At 48.0% G+C, this 21,243-nt stretch overlaps 2 protein-coding genes across 2 annotated transcripts in view; both read right to left on the reverse strand.

The window, feature by feature from the left end:
- The window catches only part of ANAPC2 (anaphase promoting complex subunit 2), a 12,556-nt gene extending 12,391 nt beyond the window's left edge, over positions 1-165 (reverse strand). The window contains exon 1 of the mRNA XM_010571144.1: positions 31-165. Coding sequence (XP_010569446.1) covers positions 31-165 — 135 coding nt within the window. The remainder of the gene's footprint in view (positions 1-30) is intronic.
- Positions 166-4,840: 4,675 nt separating this feature from the next.
- TPRN (taperin) overlaps positions 4,841-21,243 on the reverse strand; it is a 16,865-nt gene continuing 462 nt past the window's right edge. Inside the window, exons 2-6 of the mRNA XM_010571145.1 lie at positions 20,556-21,241; positions 20,175-20,267; positions 5,765-5,945; positions 5,361-5,491; positions 4,841-4,956 (exon numbers count right to left, since the gene is read on the reverse strand). Coding sequence (XP_010569447.1) covers positions 4,894-4,956; positions 5,361-5,491; positions 5,765-5,945; positions 20,175-20,267; positions 20,556-21,241 — 1,154 coding nt within the window. The 3' untranslated portion in view covers positions 4,841-4,893. The remainder of the gene's footprint in view (positions 4,957-5,360; positions 5,492-5,764; positions 5,946-20,174; positions 20,268-20,555; positions 21,242-21,243) is intronic.

Raw genomic sequence — 21,243 nt, forward strand, 5'->3', positions numbered from 1 at the left:
CCCGCCCGGCCCCGGGGCGACGCGTCCTGCCGCTGCCCGGGGCCGGGCGGGACGGAGCTCCCGGCACAGGCGGTCCCCCTTAACGGGGAGGCTGGGGTTGGGCTGGGTGCCGCGCTGCTGGAGCTCGGGGAAGCGACGCCCGACGGTGCCGAAGGGCGCGGGCATCGCCTTCAGCTGCCCCCGAGGGCCCACCGCAGCACCGCAGACGGTGACAGAGGGAGGCGCAGCAGGGCCTTAGAGCTGGGGGAGCAAAACTGGAGGTTAAGCTAAAGCGTATTGTCAAAGTACGTCAAAATGTTCCTTGGAATGGGCCCCCCAAAAAAGAGCACCTCACGAACCATCACTGGGCTGACAGGGAAGGAGGAAACCAGAGACAAGACACTGACCCAGAAGGCCGTGAATTCACACAGGTAACAACAAACCGACGACAGAGCTGTTGGCCTACTCGACGCTTTTTGCCCAACTCTTCATGTAATTTCTCCCATCTTTAATGGAATAATATGATGATAACATCATTAAAGAAAGAAGTAGAAATGTTGGATCAGTAAAGGAGTGGGAAGGAGGGGAATAGTGCAAGGGCTGTTATTTCAGTTACTGGGATGGCTCGGCCCCTTCACCTTTCCTGTATTTTAAACTCTGCCAGGCAGGGACAGCTTCATCCTGCATATAGGAGAACAGCTGAATTCACTTTTGAATTACACACCACTCAGCTTTTTAAAAAAATAAAAGGATCTTTCCAGCCCACTTTCTGATAAGCAATAATCTTCCCTCTATTGGCAACAAGGAGCTGCTCAGTTCAAGAGCACCCCTTCCCCTATTAGCTGCTGTCCACATTCTCCTTTTCCCATTTGTTTTTTTTAATGTAGTCACTGCTCTGTATCAGACCCTCCTCATCTCCCAAAGTCAGTACTTTCCAGTGACAACTATTTCTCAGATGAGGCTGGAGCCGTTTTCTAAGCCTACTTCAAGAAGTGATGGTTTGGGGTAAAGGGGAGAACTTGCATAAAGAGTTAACAAGTTTGAAACTGTGTTGTAAAGCTACATGAACAAACAGCACCTTTTAAAAGAAACTTTCCCTGAGATACAAGTCACAACCCCCCAGCCTACAAATGAATTCACGTTTATTGAAATTAAAAGGCAGTCACAGTAAGTAAAAAGCAGAGGTGGTTAGGAGAGGAAATGCAGACAGGCTGTGAACAGAAACCAGTAACAAAGTTCCTTTCCTGTGGATGTATGTCTCTTGTCTGTAATCGCACTCCTTGCCTTTCCCCAGCCCGTGACAGTTGCAGGACTCCACCTTCTTCCACAGACAAGACGGCAAGATCCCACCAACATGTTCTACCGGTGTCTCATCCTGCAGGGCACCTACCTTCATCTCTTCTCTGACCACTTAGTGATTTCCACAGGTTCACAGGAACATAAATGATCTTTGGGACTACAACCCTGCCATCATATTGTTGCAATTGTCCATCATGTTAAAAGTTTAAAATGGCAAGATGGACAGGCAGCAAGATCTCCTAAACTTGTTGTAGTCTTGCTTCCTAGAGCATAATAAAAGGGAATGTTATGTTACATACAATATAAGCTAAAAATGGGAGAAAATGAATAAGAGGAAAGATTTAGTCTGACTTAAGGTCATTGTGGAGTTGAATTAGTCTTGGAGCAAGAAACCTAAAGCATGCAGTTTTAACAGTGGAAGACAGTTGAAACTGGGTCAGCTGAGCACAATTTAATACTGATCTAAAAAGCCCAGGTATCAACATCTCCCTTAAAAAAAAACAGACAAAAACCAAACAAACAAAACCCCACAACCCAAAAGTTCACCCCACAGCCTGCTTCAGGAAGTTCTCCGCCTCGTGCTCCAAGACAGATAAATTGGTTAAGCTGTTTCGTATTCAGAATATGGGCACGAACCAGAGAAATTCCTCCACAGATATTCCTGCAGTGAGATAGGACAATACATCACCAAGAATTAGATATTGTAAGCGCTGGAGAACCCCTCTTGCTGCAAGGTAGATCAGCTGAATTTGAAGGGAACTCGTAAGAGAAACAGTTAGTTTATGTAAAAATAAGCTATTTTTATTTATTTCCCAGATACTGGAGAGTTCTCAGACATTGCTAGATGTCCTGAAGGGAGAAATTGGGAATGCTGGTAAAGCCAGTGAGCCACAAAGTACTTCAAAGGAGAAAGAAAAACAAGCACATGGACAAAAGCATTCCTAAACTTGTTATTCAACCTGGAAAGTCCTGTTGGTCTGGGACAGCTGCTGTTCTGGTACAAGGATGCTGCATTTAATAAAAGTCTTTGTCTTGCAAAAGTAAATTTTCCTTTCAGATGCACTTTGGTATTAGAGGTCTACTAAAGTTAATCCTCAAATGCTAGAGATTAGGGTAGACATCTACAAAAAAAAAAAAAAACCACCACCTTTATTTTGAGCACAGTGATATGGAAGCATATCCCAGGAGATGACTTACCAGGTAATACTTCTGCCCTCGAAACAGCTTTCACCTTCCTCTGCCAAAAGCAAGCTAAGAGTTCATCCGGTACAGACAGGTATTAAGAGTACAAAGCTAGGAAGTACAAAGGCAGCACTCAGGGAGGTGCAAATCACAGCTACAAGGTAGAGCAGGCAAACTGGAAAAAGTCAGCAGTACACCAGGGCACCACCTGCTCCTCTTGAGAAGCACACTCTGCACTCCCACACCTCCACTGAGCCTGTCCTAAGTTGTAGGCACAGAGCTAATTCACTGAGAACAGCACGCAGAATACCAGAGCAGCATTTCAGCTGGCTGAAGTCAGTGGAACAACCTGCAGGATATTGTTGGCTTTAGCATTCCTCACTGATCCACAGCAGAACAAAGTCAGGACTAGTTCAGACACTTTGTCCCTAAGTTTAATTGCAAGCAGCTTTTGCTTCACCACCTGCAGTTTTTTTAAGTTGCAAATCTAGAGATAGAGCTGCCTTAAACTGGCCTAAGCTTTTCCACAGTGCAACATGCTCACTGAGACCTTTTCTGCTAGAAAACCTGTGCATCACCTTTTCTTCAAAAGTCCCTGATCTCCTTTGGCTGTGTGCACAGTTGTGTTTAACTCCACATATCTGATAACTTACTCATCCCTTAAATCTAGCCGTTACTAGCAGGCCTGCATTTTTCATCATTCTACCCCAGTCTCAGCATCTTGTCCTGAAGTATTTAATTAATGGGAGAAGCCTCAGCACATGGGATTCACTGCTCTTTCCACTGTACTTCTGTCACGTCATAGGCAGATGTACTGCCAGCCACACACTGCTCCTGGGAGGTCACACAGGGAGAAGATCTCAAGTTAGCTTGAAAAGGACAAGCCTTAGATGTACAAGGAGGTGGAAAGTCTTCCTTTGTGGCCTCTCCAGCCAACATCTAACAAGCTGCTGAGCATGGGGTTTGGTTTTTTTTGCATTATCTTTCCAGAAATATTTAGGCACCCAGGGCAGAAGATGAGGACTAGAAGAAGGTATGTCCTAACATTTAGTCCTGACCATATTTTTCAGCAGAACAACCTTCCTCCTGCTGCTACAGTGTACACCAAAACAAGTGCAAGGTATGCAGAGCATTTTCAGTTCATAGACCAGTGTCAACTTGACTAGACATTCATCATCTATATATAACAGACAAACCAGTAAAAGTATCACATTTAATCAAAGATACCAGCCTGTTCCTTTGGATAGAGCCACACACTGGGCTACCACTCATTTCATAAAGCCCAAAGAGGCTGTATCTATTCCAACCACATCTCTTTTAATCCCAGAAGTACAAATCACATTAGCAGCAGTATTCCATCTTTTCCAGAGTGCAATTTTGACCCTGAGTTTACAGTAGTAGAAAACTTAAAATGGAAGAGTCTAGCAGATTCCTTTGCATATTGGCTGCATTAAACAATTACAATAGAACTATAAAAAAATCCTAGAAAAAATACCATATTCCTTGTTCAAGTTCTGCAGAAGAAAGGAGTGAAATTGCCCTCCTGTGCTTTGCATTAGAGGAGCAGGGCAAGCATGGCTAGAAAGAAGCCTTCCTGCCAACCAAGACAGATAAATCTTGGGCCTGGCCCCATTAGATGCTAGAACAAAGCAACAAGAGGAACTGGCAAAATGAAGCACAATTAGCAGTTATGAGAGACTGGACCCCAGAGTTGGGTATGGACAGATCAAAGCTATGGCCAATGTTTGGGAATCTTTAAGAGGCTCAAGCCAGTCTGGACACTTCTTTACAGACCAGTGCAAAAATGACACAAGCATTTATTCCCCTTCCCATCCCTCACACTGTGTTCAGCTTCTTTCACAAGAACATAACTGGCACATTAATTCCACGACGGTTCAGTGAAGCTACACCCAGAAACGTGCTGAGAACTGACACCCAACCTAGCTGTCAAATCACAACCACTTCTGTGAATCCAGCTAACTGCCCAGATACTCCCAGTGCTCCAACTCCAGAACCGCTCTTCACTGGGGCCTCTGATGGGACAAGTGTTACAAAAGCTGCCCAGGCCCCATACAGTGCCTGGATGTGTGGACTCAGATAAGCACTGAGAGAATCTACATCCATCCCGGGATTACAGATCTGTTCTTAAGATGCTTGCCTTATTGGCAGCTGATCTTGAACAAGGAATACGCAAGGCCACAGGTAAAATAAATCATACGCCCTAAAAGTAGTAGTTAGGTCCCACAATCCAGTGCAAATATTCTCCAAAGATGCCCGATAGCATCTAGCCCACCCTTGGCATCAGGCTCCAACGAAAACTGTGGTGAGGGAGGGACCCAGAAGCTCATTTCCGTGGTGCTTGCATGGACATTCGGAAGGTGCACTGACACGTTTTGACCAGCAGCCGCTGCTGCAGGCTAGAAGATGAAGCAATCAAAAATACAGAGCAGGCTCGCTGCTGAAATCGGAGAGTCCGCCCTTCTCTGCTGGGGTGAGCTGTGGAGAAAGCAGAGTTGACATGGAAGTGTCATCAAATCCAAAGCAAATGAGTACCCACACCTTTAGACGGTGAAGGCTGCATTGGCACCTTGCCCAGGGCTAACGAGCACATTTAATTGCCCCCTCCAAACATGCCCTGGAGTACAAAGTGTGCCAGCTGCCTTAAGTCTCCTTTACACATTTACAGGGAGTCTCCTTTACAGGGAGAGTCAGGTCTGCTAGTGGCAGTGGGACCTTGTGTTGATCCCTTTGTGAGTGGTGGCACGCCTCCCTGGGCAGCAAACACAAACACAGGCGTTCAGTGGAAGCCACATCCTGTCCCATCCACTGTCCAGACCAACCCGAGCACCAGATAAGAGCACAGCAGGACAAAGCCAAGATTTGCTTATTTAAAGTCTCACCATGACTTGGTTCCCATGGGAATCAGCTTCCTTCAGGAGGGGTCCCTCTGCAGCAGGCATCTCCTCATACTTCTGCTCCTGCCACTCACTGAACTTCACAGAGTGCTTTGGGGTATAGCTGGACAAATCTGCTGGAAGGACAAAGCTGACGTAAATATTTCTCACCACCCCAAAAGGAAGTGGGATCAGGATGCTGGCAGGGACAGCATGGAAGCTGCCCATCTGCAGTTCCTTGTTCTAGCTCAAGCCCTGTCCCCACTAAGCTCCGATTCTGCCATCAGCTGGCAGAAGTCATCTCCATTAGCATTTCTACCTGTGTGGAGCCCCATAAGGGTCTGTACGAAACATGGACGCTATCAGGTACCACCAGTAACCCCACAGTGCCAATACAGTGCCTCGCTCACCTGAGTTAGGTGTATTGGGATGCAAAGTGCTATTTGGGCGTGGAATGTAAAAGGTGCGAGATTTGTCCTCCTCTGTTTCAGAAGCATGTCCTTCCTCTTCCTCCTCCTCTTCTGCCAGTGAGCTCTCTGATGGGTACTCAAACGTAGTCTGCAAACTTGTCTCATTGAAAGAGATCTTCATCTAGACAACAGCAAAGGAGAATTATTAGAAAACAGCACAAGAAACCATAGATCCCAACACATGCTCTGACAAAGGCCACCTCCCACACCAGGCCTTCACCCTAGTGTAAAGGAGCCATTGCATATCCCCCCACCTTTCCCCACGTGCCTTGCCAAATCTCTTACCTCACTGAGAGAAACCACAAAGGCAGATAGCCAAACAAACGGATTGGAGGCAGGTGGCTGAGAGGTCCAGAGTACCTCTGGCTTTTTGCCCTGGCACAGAATTTGCCATCACCTAACACTGATGTGCAGCAGCCAGGAGGAGCTGCTGGCGTGTCCCTCGAGGGATTAGTGTTGCCAAGGAGGAAAGGAAAGCATCCATATGTTGAAAAGGCAACATTGCTAATGCCAGCCAACTCGTTTGTGTACCCATGCTCTAGACAACAGAAACATCAGTGATCAGGACTACATTTTTGGGAGGACATTCCGGCAAAAAGCTATTTAAGCTAGGTTAAAAACAGGGCTTAATACCAAACATGAGGAGATAGAAGCAGCTAAAGGAAAGACATTAACAGGTGGTAGTAGAGGGGGAAAATACTGGACAAGTGGGAGGCCCTTTAAAGGTTCTGTTTTGAAACCAATTTTATTTAATATTCTCACTAATGACTTTTGCACAATAACGGCAAGACTGAGAAATTAAGATGACTCAAACATGGGAGTTCATCAAGGGAAAACCAGAATTTTATGGGTCATGAAGAAAACTGGAGAGCAAGAACACTAGAAATGGGATGATGTTTAAGACCGACCCTTGCTCTAGGAGAAGTTCAGCACCTGTGAATAACTGAGAAAGAACATTTTAGATTGGCTACAAGACTGTGACTACCATTAGGATGCTGCTTAAATAAACCAGGAATAAAGCAAGGCACTTCCACTGGAAATAAGGACTGCCTGGCTCCATCCTCCCTGTAACACCCAGCAGGTAGTAGAAGGCAGCAATTGGACTTCCCCCTTCTCTCCTGTAGGCTGAACAAACCAGCCCCCTCAGCTTCTCCTCATATGCCATTTTTTCCAGCCCCAGGAGCACTTTGGTAGCCTCTGCTGGACTTGCTCCAGTTTTTCTGCATCCATCCTGCAGCAGGACACCCAAATCCAGATACAGAAACTCCAGATGTCCTCTTCCAAGTTGAAAGGAAAAGCTGAGGGAAGGGATTGTTCCCCTGCAGCCTTACATGTCCTAATCATTATCTACCATTCTGCTTAGAAGATCTGGTTACAAGTCATCTCAACAGGTGGAGAGGAGATTCAGCCTGCTCACACTAGCAAAAATGAAGGTTGAGAAAAAGCATAACAGCTCTTTGTAAGTACACCAAGAAAATAAACACCAAGGAGCAGAGAAGAACTGCTGATGCCAGCATACAACAGACAAACAAGGAGGATAAGCTTGCCAGGAATAAATTTATGCCAAAAGTAGGGAAGTATCTAGCCAATGCGGATCAAGGTTCAGGAGCAGCTGCCTAAGAGGGTGTTGTGATCCCTTTACTTCTAACTACAATTAAAATTGAGCTAATAGGGTTATGAACAGAATTAAAAGGACGTGGTTGCTTGTGACAGGCAGTAGGAGCTGGGTGGTTCAGGAGAGCTCTTCTGATGCTGTGTAATAACTTGCAAGAAGAAAGCACAGCACATTTGCCCCATGTGCCATATTTGCAGTTTCCCTCATAAACAAAATACCCCACAGGCTGAGAAACAGCACGTGGCCCCAAAGCAGCTATCAAGCAACCACACGTGCTGCCCAGATGCATGTATTTCTTGCAACAGCAGCAGCCGCCTCTCTGCATCTCCTGCACACGGAGCCCTGGTGCGATGCTGCTGCTGCCAACAGGGTCTGCTGAAGCCGAACCTACAGCTGCACAGGGGCCAGAGCCTGCAAACCAGCAGTGAGCTGGAGCCAGCCTGCTACTGTGTTATCCTGCACTGCCCACAGACAGATATGGTGGAGCTATGTGGGTGATAAGGCTTTTTAAGGCAAGACAGTAAGCATTTCATTGCTGATTTTCAGAAAAGCAATGAGGGGAGCTTAAATCAAATCTGGGTAACAGAGTGAGTACCTAACGCCTCCTCTGCGCTGCAAATACACACGTCAGAGCTGTGTGCTACTCTGCCTGAGTCCGAGATGTACCTCGGACACAGGCTGGCTCCCTTCCCCATGCTCCCAGAAGGCAGGATGGAAATAGCAGAGGGGGCAACCAGCTGCCTTTCCCCATTCCCTGCCCCAGCCCTGGCCAACGCCCTCTGACCTTCTCCAGAAAACACATGAGGAGAGGAGTGATTATATTTCAGAGAAAAGGGGTTAGAATAAAATGGCCCTGAAGATCAGAGCATCCCAGTTGCTGTTCCCTGAATTTCTCACCCCTGCTACTGACCTAGATGCTCCCTGATCCGAGCCAGGCAGCAGAGCGGGCAGTGACTGCTCACAATGTGGCGTCTGTACTGCGGGGACGAGCCACGCTGCCAGGCACAAAGGCCACAAGGGTGGAGGTGACCAGGGCTTCTGGAAACTCAGAAGCTATCCCAGAACCAGACACTGCACGCGGGCCGCTTACCAGTGCTGGCAACTGCACTGAAGGGCAAGAAGTACTTGACTAAACATGGAAAATAAAGGGGACAGGAGAGATGTGCCTTGCTTTTAGAATTTAAGTTTGGGAGATGGAACTAAGTTTTCCTGGTTTTCTGCTATCAGGAGGAAATCTCTAAGAAAAACTACTTTGAGTCCAATTTGGACCAAAGCTGCATGTAGTGCAGGAGGAGAAAACAGCCCCACCAGGGAGTAAAACCAAAGAGTAGAAAGCAGCAGAAATGACCAGGAGTCAACCCTCATGCAGTGCCCAGAGGCAACACACCAACAGCTCAGCCTAATCCCTGAACTAAAGCAGCTCCCGCTTGCCCACAGCCAATTCAACTCGGGCCATGCTCGCTCCCTGGAGTCAGGCTGGGTGTCCTGCGGAACGCTCTGCCACCAGGGTCTCTCGGGTACCTGCTGCAGAGAGGCCACAACGCTGTAGGAGTCAATGTTGAAGCTATTCAGAAAGAGCAATTATTAACAGCAGTACCAGCCCCACACACCCAGGGCCCCAGCCTGGGGGAGAGATCATAACAAGATAATTTGCTGCTTCAGCAACACCTCCAGCTGGGCCAGTGCAGCCTACGCGAAGGCTGACACCAAGCTGTCTTGCTTGGCCTGAGTGCACCCCGGCACAAGGCCCCCCCCTCCTAAAACTGTGTTGGATTTCTCTTTGGTAGCGTCCCACTGCCCCACACCCAGTGCGCTGCTACCAAGAAGCAGGAAGAGCCCTGCAAAACAACTGTGCTCTGCAATAAAGCACTCCAACGCACCCAGGCAAAGCAAACACCAGAGGAACAACCAGGCACTGGCACAGGGTTGAACTCCGGCAAACAGGCTCTGCACGAGCGGCCACCTTCCCCGCACCTGCACACCCCCCCGGGGCACTCCGTCGACCTTGCCCATATAGAGCAAGAGCCCCAAAACTCAAAGAGATAAACCTGCCGTGGCATCACCTGGGTTTCCCCTGCAAGCTCCCCTCCCCAAGCATGAGGTGGTTTCAAGGGAAGCACAAAGCAGCTCTGCTTGATCCAACAGAATATGAAGGGCAACTTATTCAGGCAACATGGGTCAGCATAGCTGCATTAAGAAACCCCCTGAGCGGCTAATGAGCAGAACTGAGCACTGCACACAAGAAACACAGGCAGATTCCGTCCCAGGAACCATCTAAAAAGAAAAATCAAGAGCCCAGTAATGGCACAGACAATAGGTTTGCACAGCCAGCAGCCCCTTGCCAGACCATCTAGACTTTTATGGAAACCCAGAAGGCGACAGGGGTCATTTTCTTCAGAAGAAAAACATATCCCAGAAGAGCCAAGCACACTCGAGCCCCGCCAGAGAACTCTGCTCATCTTGTCTCAGCAGCGGTTCCCCCATTTCTGCCTCAGCAGCAGCTGCCAGTTGTGGAAAGGAAGAATTCTGCACCCTTCAGCTGTGGATGTTTGCAGGGATTTGTCACTATTTGCCCAGCTGAATACTTCATCTGGAACTGTGTCACAAAACCAGGGTCAAACCCAAACTCATATATCTCTATATTAATACTGTGCCCAGCAATCAGAGTCACACTGGGAAGAATAAGGCAGGCTTTTCGTGGAATATTGTGCTGTTCAGCCACCAGATTCTTGTTGCCATAGCAAAAATCATGTATTTATTTGCTAGAATTTGAACAGTAATGAGCAATGGAGTACCCAGGAAAGAGAAGCCAGGGTAAACATTGCCCAACAAGCCTAAATCTGAGCAGTCATACAGGGCTCACTTAGAAGAGAAGAAAGTCAACCTTGTTCCAGGAGATGCAGGCTGTCAGGACTCAGTCTGCACCCAGACCAACAATGAAAGAGCCCCCATGTACAGAGACATATTAGAAATAAAAATAACCAGTTTACAGAAACCAGCCTGTGACATAAACAACGAAAATCAGCAGACACCTCGCCTCCAAAAGCTGAGGTGGGAAAGTCTGTAAGACTCTGCGGTTAACGGAAGAGCAAACACTCAATGGCTTCTCACAAACCATGGGTATCTCTGTAAGTCTCAGGAGCAAACCATGGGGTTAACCTGCATCAACTCCAGAAGCAATCTCTTTAGTGTGGCTTTTCTCTTCACCCATTATCACGTTTGCTTCTTGGCAGATGTGGCAAAGCCAAAGTGATAATGTAGGGCAGGGTGTTTTACATCTTTTAAACAGAAACCCTCTTTGGCAATCCAAATCCTCACTTTATAATAGTAAGGGGAAAAAAAATTGTTCTAGGCATTAAAAGAAAAAAGAGAGAAAAAAATCACCCTTTAACTATATTCCAGCAAGGAGAGTCAGAGTCAGCATATTGACCCCCATTGTAGCAGCCTACAATGGTACTGGAAACAACTGAGCCCATTTCCCCTTCCCCACAGAGCAATTGCTGTCTCCCAAACCAGTGGCTCTTGCAGGAGGCTGCAAGGGGCACTGCTGCCATCCCTGCTCAGTGTGCAGAGAAGCCAGATGGGATGACAAGTCGTGAAGCACAAGCTGGAGTTTATTCCTGCCCCTGATAGCATCACACAGTACCTCCAGCATGTCCAAACACACCGCACTGCTGCTGCAGACTAGATGAGAAGGCAATGGCTGCTGCATGGCGAAAAGAGGGACATAGCAATTTTTCAGTAAAGTGGTTATGCCACCCAAGTACTTCACAAGATCCAAACAGCTGAGTAGCACTAGGGATCAAGGTTTGCCCTTTTCAGGTACTAGTTTTCCTCTAATCATCCTCTCTCCCCAAGGAATATAATCCTGAAGTGACAAAATCAGGCACTGCACTGACTCCCTAGGATATGCATGGGCTGCTGGGTGTGATTTAAAGCAGCTTTTCACACCTGGTCAATCAAATGCCTCCTCCTTTCTCAGCAACAGCAGCAGGAGGGTTTTGGCTGATAATCTGCAGGAAGGGTGGACAATTCAACATGAATACAAGAGCTCAGGAGCCGTGTGAAGAGGTGGGTCTCAACACAGAGCAACCTCCCACCTCACAGCCCCACGCTGCCATGGGGTGAAAGGAAAGGTCCCTGCACAAACAAATCACTGCTTATGGGACTGGGAACAGAGGGCAGATGCAGGTATTTTACGGTGGACAAAGATCCCCAAAGGGTTTACCAGGTCCTTCCATCTGACCCAGTCTGACCGTTCTCACATATCAGCAGATTTAGTAAAAGGAGGTGGAAGAGCTGTTCATGAACTGCATACCTCTGAGGGACCTTCACTTTTTCCATCTGCAGTCAATGATCTAGAAAACTCCCTGCGATGCAGTTTTCTCTGAAACCTTTAGGTAAAGGATTTTTGGGAAAATGAGCCGTTTCATAGGAGTTAGCAATAAGCTTTTCTACATGCCTGTACTTGTCCTGAAAACATGGTGTCAGCCCAAATTGTTGAATAACTCCAGGCACAGTCTCTATGTGTGGCAGGCTGGAATAGCACCCTGGAGGCTGCAGTAGCATCAGCATATTACCAAGGCATTTGCTATCATTTGGGAGAAGATAAGGAGCTTTTGTACCTCTAAAGCCCTTCCTTGACACAGGAAGAAAGGGGTTTTCCCTGACAGGTATCCCTAGGAATGGAGAGGACTTGAGGCTTGGTTCCTGTATCATATTAACCCCGAACTGCTATGGCTGAAGCAGCCTAAGTGTGTCCAGAAGACTGCAGATGGCACTTCAGAAATGTACTTTTCTGTCATTCTGTACAAAAAGAAGAGTTTTGGGGCACAGGAGCTGGCTGCTCCACCATAGGCTCACTTGATCATGCTTTTCCAAGAAGCATTTTTCCTAAGAGTAACACTGAGTTTTGCTCAACTATTAACTGCATCACAGAGTTAGTTACTGAATAGAGTTAGCGGCACTAAAGATTTATAGCAGTAGCATGTCAAGGAAGCGCTACGTTGCTGGCAAAGGAGAGGTTGCCTCCAGGATCACATCCCAGCTCCCAAGCCACAAGGCAAAACAAGAAAGTCTCCATTTACAAGGCAACCCACAATGCCAGCTCTGTGTAATCAATATGCTGAAGCACATGGTAGACAGGAGCAATGCATGGAGATTCGAAATATTAAACTCCTTGTACAAGACACAGGGAAGTTTCAAATTCCTGATGAGAAGTGACAGGCTAGGGACAGTCCAGGAGAGCATTGCAGGGCAGGCAGCTTTGTTAACTCTTCCCTTGACTGTGTTGGACAAGAAGAGAGTCCAGCACACAACCAACCACAGGGCAACTGGAGTCCCAGTCTAACACGGTACAAAGCAGCTATTCACCCAAGGATCCCTTCATTCCTTCGCACATCTGCAGACAGAGGAGCCAGAGCCTTCCACAGCTTAACAAGCAATTCAAATATTACTTACTTGGCCCATAAGAATTGGACAAATCTCCTTACATATATGAAACAAATCTCATCTGAATACACAAAGAGAGTAGGCATAAACAAGACACAATTAGTGTCAAGACTTGATATCTTCATTAACAACACACAAAACTCCCAAACAGCAGAGGATTCTGCTTTACAGGCAACTCTGAGCATACAAATTGTAGCTAGAACACAGTGCAGCGCTGGGACATGCCACCCACAAACATTTCTATGCAACTGAGGCTGACCAGAGCAGTCCAAACAAATACCTCGGTTTGGTGCAAGTGAACAGTCTCCAGCTGGAATGGGACGGATGGGAGCATCATTTCCTGGGAAATATGAGGAGGCTGGGAACAGAATTACTTCCCACCCTGGCAAGGAATTCATTCTAGACTACAGGACAAAAAGGCTTCAGTGATGTGAACAGTATTAGCTGCACAACAGAGTTCACGTTTCTCTTGCCCCTTTTCTGTACTACTAATATGCAAAAGAGACTTCCTCAAAGAGAAGTGACTAAGTGCAGCAAGTTCACCATGAGGCTTACAGATATGCCCTCAGACCTGCATTTTCACTAGCTGTAAGCTATACAATTTCCCTAAGCACACAAGTGTTTTGCTCTCGTAATGTCTGAGATATTTTCTTCAGCTTGCCTATAGTCCTTCAAATGCCTACAAAACAGCAGCTCCATCCTGCCAAGTTCCCAAGATCACCTGAAGGGTACTTCTCAGAAAACATCAGCACCAAGTTCCTTCAGTCCAGATCTTCCCAGGATGTTTGTGAAGTTTTTCTGTGTGATACAGATGCTTCACGTGACTCTTCCAACACAAACTGTCCAAACAGTGATATTGTTACAGCTTCATGGCATACCCACGTCCCGCTGCAGTCACTAGGAAGAGTCTGGATTTGTAAATAGGTTTTAAATTGCGCAGGTTTCACTCAGGAGGTAGTGAGCACAACCCCAGAGGTGAAGGAGATGCTGCTGCAGCAGCTTTTACCGAGATGTCCTTTACTGCCACTGAACCCAGAAACTAAACATTTTAATTTTTCCTACCGTTGCCAACATACAACACAGACAAGCATGACTTCTGCCCTAGCCAGCCTGAGTGTGTACTTCCTCAGCTCTTCTCAGGAACACCGTGACTGTGTACTGGAAAAAGCACAGTGGGGAAGAAAACCCAAACCCAAGACAAACTGAATACTTGAGATGGAGGGAAATTATAAACCATCTCCAATCTGGTCCATAGATTAAGGAAACCAATTAAGATAATGTTAACTGTAATCCGCGTGATCAGAATTCAAGAGCACAAAGCACTCCAAATCTCATCTCAAGCTCTGGGGCGGGCTGAGCCCTGGGCACGTCCTAACCAGCTTCAAAGCTAGGCTCGTCTCTTATTTGCGTAAGAGTTTCTATTTTAGCTCTTCTGTCCCGTTCCCCATGCTGCTGACAGTGGCAGGCAAGCAGGGGAAGGGAGGAAGAGAACCCAGGGGGAATTTGGGAGCAGCTCAGACTGTTGCTGCAGCACAAGGCGAAGCATGGGAGTGGCAAGGCCATGGAGAATCTCAGTCACAGAAAATTTCCCGCTACAGAGATGAGATAAATATGACGCATCTGCTCTGCCAGGGGTTTAGTACAACAAAGTACCAGCACTTCAAGAAGCTGGCAGACAGCAGAGAAACAAAACACAACCTACTTCCCCACCGATAGCCTCAGGTGCAGCTTATGAGGTGGTTTGAAAACTACAACCGCAACAAAACCCTGATTGAGTCTTCAGCCATCAACATCACAGGCTAAACATCAGCAGAATTAGAAAAGGGCAGGGAAATTGCCCTGTCTGGGTGAAACAGCCTGCTCACACCTGACAGGTAGTGGAAATCACCTCCACAGGGAAGGGACCACACCTGATCATCCAAGACACCTATTTTCTGAGTAGGACTTGTCACTGCTGATCTCATCTACCAAAAATTCAATACATCCATGTCAGATATGTACTACAGCCCCTCCTTAAATGTGGCAGATGTATTTGCCCAAGCAGAGCACAGCCACAAGACAGAACATAGAACAGGAACACGCACCTCTCTGAGAGCTAAATAACACAAATCTTTGTGCTGACCCCTCCAAAACAGACGACGGAATCTAATTTTTGCAGAGAGATTTTTGCTTCCCCCACCAGATTAATTTACTTGTGTTATGATTATGTTATACACTGCAAAAAAAATACTTCAGGCAGTCACTGGAATTTAGATTCCACACTGTGCAGACTTGCTCCAAACAGGTCTGGGCAATAGTTGGAAGTGTTCATCCCTGCCAACATCTCGAGCCTACACCCGGTTCTCACAGGAGACCATCTCCAGCAGAACTGAACAGATGGAAAACTACAGAGCAAGAAGTTCAGCAGGTTAGACCAACAAAACTGCTGCCCAATCCTGCCCATGATGAAAAGCCAAGGGATGTTTAGAATAATTTTTTAACAGACATTTAAGTGGGCATTTGGAAGCCATATTCAGGCATTATGCAGCTCAAAATGTTAGAAAACGGACCATGCTTAAGTCCATGTAGGCTGGAACTTTTTGAAGTTCAGCTGAAGCTGAACATCTTTGAAGACAGTTTTGCAAAGAAGCAGGAAAGCATCAGATTGCAACTGTTTGGATCCCACCAACCTTGTTCTTGTAAGCCCTGTTCACACAAGGCTGCAGCTCACCTTCTAGCACTTGGCAAACTGCCAACTGTGACAAGCCAAAAAAAACCATTAAAACCATCAACAATCTGATGTCTGTTGGCTCTCAAGTTGTATTATTTGCAGGACTTTGGGTGGCCTGGCCAGAAGCCCCCTTTCCTGCAGGATCCCCGAGAGGTACCAGGTCCTGGAGAGGACAAACATACTGTGACTTGGGACGAACTGCAGGATTGACAAGACATAAGGAAGGAGCACAGTCGGGGCAAATTCTGTACGCACAGGACCTTCATGGCAGAGTCCAGCCTCCAACAAGATGAGAACAAGATGAGAACATGAAGCCTAAAGACAGACGACTACTTCTCAAGACCCCAGCTGTCTCAGCAGTTTGCAGTCCTTTCCAATCACTCGCTCCAACATGCCAGTCACATGTTTTACAGAAACCTAGATTTCTATCTTGCTGACAACTTTATTGTACGTTATTCTGGCAGGTAACCAAAGCAAGATTGATTCTTGTCAGCTGAGCCAAGCTAGATATTATCCTCTGAGATCCCAAAGATCCACATCCTACAGCAAAGCCTTCCCTTCCTCCTGGGGCTGCTATCAGGCTGAAGTGTCTTTACTTCTTCTGTAATAACAGAGTACAAATAGGAGCACTGAACAGAGGTCACCAACAGTGCTCTGCATCCTCTCCCCCACTCCCTGTTTAGAATAAAGGTCAGTAGGTCTCCTTCCGCTCCTGCACACGTATCCTGTCCTCACCGTCAGAGCTGACAGCTCAGCCAGTCTCTTCCAGCAGCTGCCCAGAGCTCTGCTTGAAACACAGCACGTCCGTTCAAAGCTGCAAACGTTCACTTCATTTTCAAAGCGAAGTCACACCCCCACCACTTTATCTGAACTAGCTGTGATACCGCTTGGAGAGGTCTCAAAACAGCCATGGAGTAGATGAACAGTCCTGAAGGGCATCTTAACACCTGTAGGAGGACAAGAGCTCAAACTGCCTGCCCACACAGGCAGCCTGGTCCCCAGGATGAGCACAGCTAGGGCTCTGCCCTCCACCTGCAGATCTTGATTGTGTCCCATCATACACAACCCCATGTTCACCTTCACAGCCCTGGGTGAATGACGACCGTCCCACCGCAGCAACTCTAGTTGCACAAGAGAGCTGGGAACCCATTTTCTATTCTGACACAGGAACAGCATTTCCCTCTCTCTCCCTCATCAGCCCAAGATCCAGCTTCAACCCCAAAACAAACAGCTGCTTCACATATTTGAAGTGTCTGGAAGGAGCAATAAACCTATTTTTCCTGAGAGGCCTTGAACACCAGCAGGCCATAGCAAAGTCACAAGTACAACTAGTATAACTTGATCCTGCAGCTGCGCAGCTGTGAGCAGGGGGTTGGAGGTCCCTCCACGCAGACCACGGCAGCGCTGGAACCCACTGCCACCCTGTCCCAGCCACCCTCCCACTCCAAAAAGCTACAGAGGATGTGGACTGGACGACGTGGACCAAGTCGGCTCCGTTTTGCTGGCATCTCTACCATAGTCAGGCAACTAGTGAACAGACACTGAACAGAAAAGGGAGGCCAAATTTCCGCATTTGAAGAAAAACACAGTTTGCTTCTCACAGAACAATCAGTCTAACTGCCACAACTGCCTCTCTCCCTCCTAATAAATCATTAGCCCTGACTGTAACCACAGACACCTGCCGATCCGCAGGAACACACCACTTCCAGGCTGTGCTAGACCTGCTGTTTACCTCACCCAGATTCCTGCTGGGCGTCAGCAAGCAGACGAAGTTTTCAAAGTCATCGGTTTCACTAAATACGACTTCCTTGAGCCTGGTTCATACTTAAAGACCCTTCAGCAAATCCAAGGCAAGGTTTGGAAAGGAAGACACTCAGCAGGAGGTGGGCTCATCCAGCACATCCACCTCAAGAGAATCACCCCAAAAGACCCGGGTAGCTGCCCACTGAAACCAGCATCAGGTTTGATTTTGATACCCCCAAAAGAGAAAGGGACATTGGTTTTACCAAAGAACTGCAGCTTCCAGCTCACAGGAAATGTCTGCTTCTGCCCAATTCAGGCCAAAATCAAGTTTCTGAAAACCCGGACATATCTACAAAACAGAACCCTTGTTTTTGACTGGTTGCCTTGGTGACACACAGTGATCTCTTGGGAAGAAACCAAGGAATGTGTCCTAATACTAGCTCCTTCCTTTTTGGGCATCAACACTCAGCCTTATTACCCAGAATAAAAGCCACAAACATCCTCTAGGTTAAGAGTAAACAGAAATTTTTCCATTTGCTACAGCATCAGCATCTTCTAAACCCTGGCAACAAAGTCAAACTCCATGCTTGCCACTCCTAGCAGGAAGGGACCTGAAAGAAAACCTGGCGTTTCTGTCACTACATCACCACATTTAATTTTACCCAGGAACTTGTGTCTCTATTTCTGCTTAAGATGGATCTTATTTTCCAAAGGTTCCCCATTTGTTTCAGCCTCCTGAGCCCTGCAAGGTAACAGGCAGGTCCTCCTTCGCCTTTTAATATCTCCTTTCTCAGAAACTAGATCTTTATGGATGGAAGTTCTCATGCAGGATATCCCCCACGTGTAATTCTTAGCAAACACCGTTACAGTTGTATATGCATCCTGCAGTATTTAGCACGCTTCCATCTTCAGAATGCCTGCAGAGTGGGATAGTTAATGCTCTTAAGCTGATAAGAACACAGGCACAGAAGCTACATGACCTGCCCAACATCACAATCCAACACTGAACAGACAAAACAGTTGTTAACCGATTTCAAAGAATCGTATGATATTTTACATTGGGAAAGGACCTCTGGAGGTCTATAGCCCAAACTCCTGCTCCAAGCAGGTCTGACCTTCTCAGTTGCCCAAGGCTCTCCCCAGGCAAGTTTCAAATAGCTCCAAGGATGGAGATGCAACTACTTCTCCGGGTTCCTGTTCGTGTTTAATCAACCTTAAACAATGCAGTCACTGCACTAGCCTTGTCCTCATCTCCCTCCCTCCTTTTTGTACAGTTAAGAAAGGCTTCCACTGCACACCACGTATTTGGTTTTGCTTACTTGAGGCTTTATTCTTTTACCAGCAAGACTGCTGCCCCAACAGCACCACCCTGCCCAGAGAAATCAGCTCCTCTGGCTGCATCAGAAGCCAGGCTTATTTAAGAGTATCTGTCCCGCAAGGTTTCCTCTGTATTTTCTGCTCCATCCTAAGAGTACTGGTAACCGTAACATGTTGTCTTGATATTTTCACCATTTATACCACACACCTGATTTGGTGTAAATTCAGTTAATACCCCAAACTGAACTGAGCAGAGCCAAGGAAACAGATGGAATGAGTGCAAGCCAGCAGGTATTTAAGCAGCAGAATAATTCCAGTCTGATCAAGCATTTCCCCATAGGAGGACAAGGAAAAACCGCAGGAGCACTGAGTGAGAATCAACACTCCTGTTAATTTGCTTATGCTGGATCTCATGGCACTCAGGTTCCAGACCTGCTACCTGCATTGGTCACGATCAAATTAGTAGAGACTGCATGCTCTTAAGAAGGGATTTAACAATGTCAAGCCATGAGAAACAGCACTCCCTGCCTCCCTTCTAAATGAGATGCACCCTATTCAAAGGATTTCCTCAAATTATAATGCTCAGTGCCTCAGGCACCCACATGGATTCAGTCCATCAAATATTTAGTTGAATTTAGGTAACGGAATGTCAAACCACTCTTCCCGCTATGGAAAAACATGTCACGTCGCAGACCTAGAAATCAAGATTTGTCACCTTGGCGTGCTGCTTTCAGAGCCAAATGATTTGTGCCTGCTTCTCTGGTGCAGCAAAATAACCCGCTCTTTCAGCATGACTGTGTCTTTGTCACATCCAGATGCATTTCACCAAGCCATACAAAGATTAATTCTGAATTTAAGGCTTACAAGGACCTAAGTTAGATCCCAAGCAGTGAGAAAACCTGGCATTTGCTCCAAACACACTTGGAGCAATTGACATCTCGTGGATCTTCAGAGATGTAGCTGCACATCCAGAACAAGTAGCCAGGTGGTATAATCCTATCAAGGGGAGTTAAGTTGTTGATCTCTTTCTGCCTAATAGAGACCTAATTCTTGAGCCTCTATCAATAGATCACTAATGCGGGGAAGACGCCAATGGCATGCTGCCCACTGTACTGTGGTCACTGCTCGGCTTATGACACGAGAAGCTCAACACGTTCATTACCCACCAGACACAGCAAGCAGAGCTAGAGAGGAGGCAAGTCCGCAGCCGTTCAAACCACGCGACTCACCTCGATTTTCTAAATACCTCAAATATTTTACTTTCCGTTATCATACCTCCAAGAAGTGACTGTGGGAGAGGCCCTGCAGTTGTCACAGCCCATATCCCACTCTCATCTACTTGGTGGAACACCACCCAATGCCCCCTCCCCCTGAAGGCAAGCCTCTGATTCTCAGAAGGACCGGAAAAACACTGCCCATCTTCCCACCCGGTGCCTCATGAAAAGACAAGCCAAAAGTAGTACCCAGCTACTTTCAGCCTGGCTTTTCAGTGCCGAGACACCCCAGGCAGTTACCTTCTTGCGGCGGGAGCCTGTCTTGCTCATGCAGGACCTCTCCAGGGACAGGTAACCCCCAATCACTTCGATCTCATTCACCGTGGGGTAGCGCTTTTTATGCAACATCCCCACTTGGGGCCCGTCAGTGCTCTCCACGGCTTTGCCTTTTCCTTTGCTCTCCTCCTCCTCCTCCTCCTCTTCTTCCCGCTGCGGCCTTCCACTGGCATCAGTGAGACTCTGCAGCCCTGAGGCAACGGGCTTCCTTTTGGGCACGACAGTGAAGGTGCTGCCTCCCCTCTGGTGAGGGGCAGAGTGCGGTCTGTAGAGGGGCACGGAGGAAAACTCCATCTCCAGGTCTCCAGCACCTCCAGGCTGATCTGCCAAGCTCCCCGTCCTCACAGCCAAGCCAGCCCTGGGAGAAAGCTCCCCACTGTCTGGCTCCACAATGTCATCAATGTAAGTCACAGGTACCGACGGATCCAGAGGCGCCGGTGGGGAAGCGACAGGCTCTTCCTGCTCCGGGGCGGAAGCCCTCAGGGGCTCCTTCGGTGCCTTCTCCTCCGAGGACGGTGGCGGCGGCCCCGGCCTGGCACTCTGGGCCGGGGGCAGAGCCGGGCCGCCCTCCCGGCGGGGCACAAAGAGGAAGGAATTGCGCGAATTCAGGCGCAGCTTGGCCAAGGCCTGGGCCTGCAGGTCATGGGCTGGGATAGCGGCCAAGTCAGGCTTGGGGGCCGGGTGGATTTCGAAGGAGCCCCCGGCCCGGGGGGCAGAGGCAGAGAGCGGCTGGGTGGAGCCGGTGGCACTAGGGGCCAGACTGGCACTGGGCAGGGGCGACTCGGCCGCTTCGGCCTCCTCCGGCTTTGGCCTCCTGGCGTTGGCTCTGGCACGGGAAGCGCTGGCGGATGGCACTGGTGGCCCCTTGGGCGGCGCGGGACGGCCGGCGGGGACAGTGCCGGGCTCGGGGACGCGGCTGCCGGGGGGCAGGCCCCGGGGGGTGACAGTGAAGGAGTTGGAGCCGATCTTGTGGAGAAAGCAGTTGGCCTGGGGGGCTGCGGCCTTGGGGGCGGTTGGGACCGCCTGGGGGGCT

This window comes from Haliaeetus leucocephalus, unplaced genomic scaffold (genome assembly GCF_000737465.1).
Source record: "Haliaeetus leucocephalus isolate CR32 unplaced genomic scaffold, Haliaeetus_leucocephalus-4.0 Scaffold306, whole genome shotgun sequence".
Lineage (NCBI taxonomy): Eukaryota > Metazoa > Chordata > Aves > Accipitriformes > Accipitridae > Haliaeetus > Haliaeetus leucocephalus.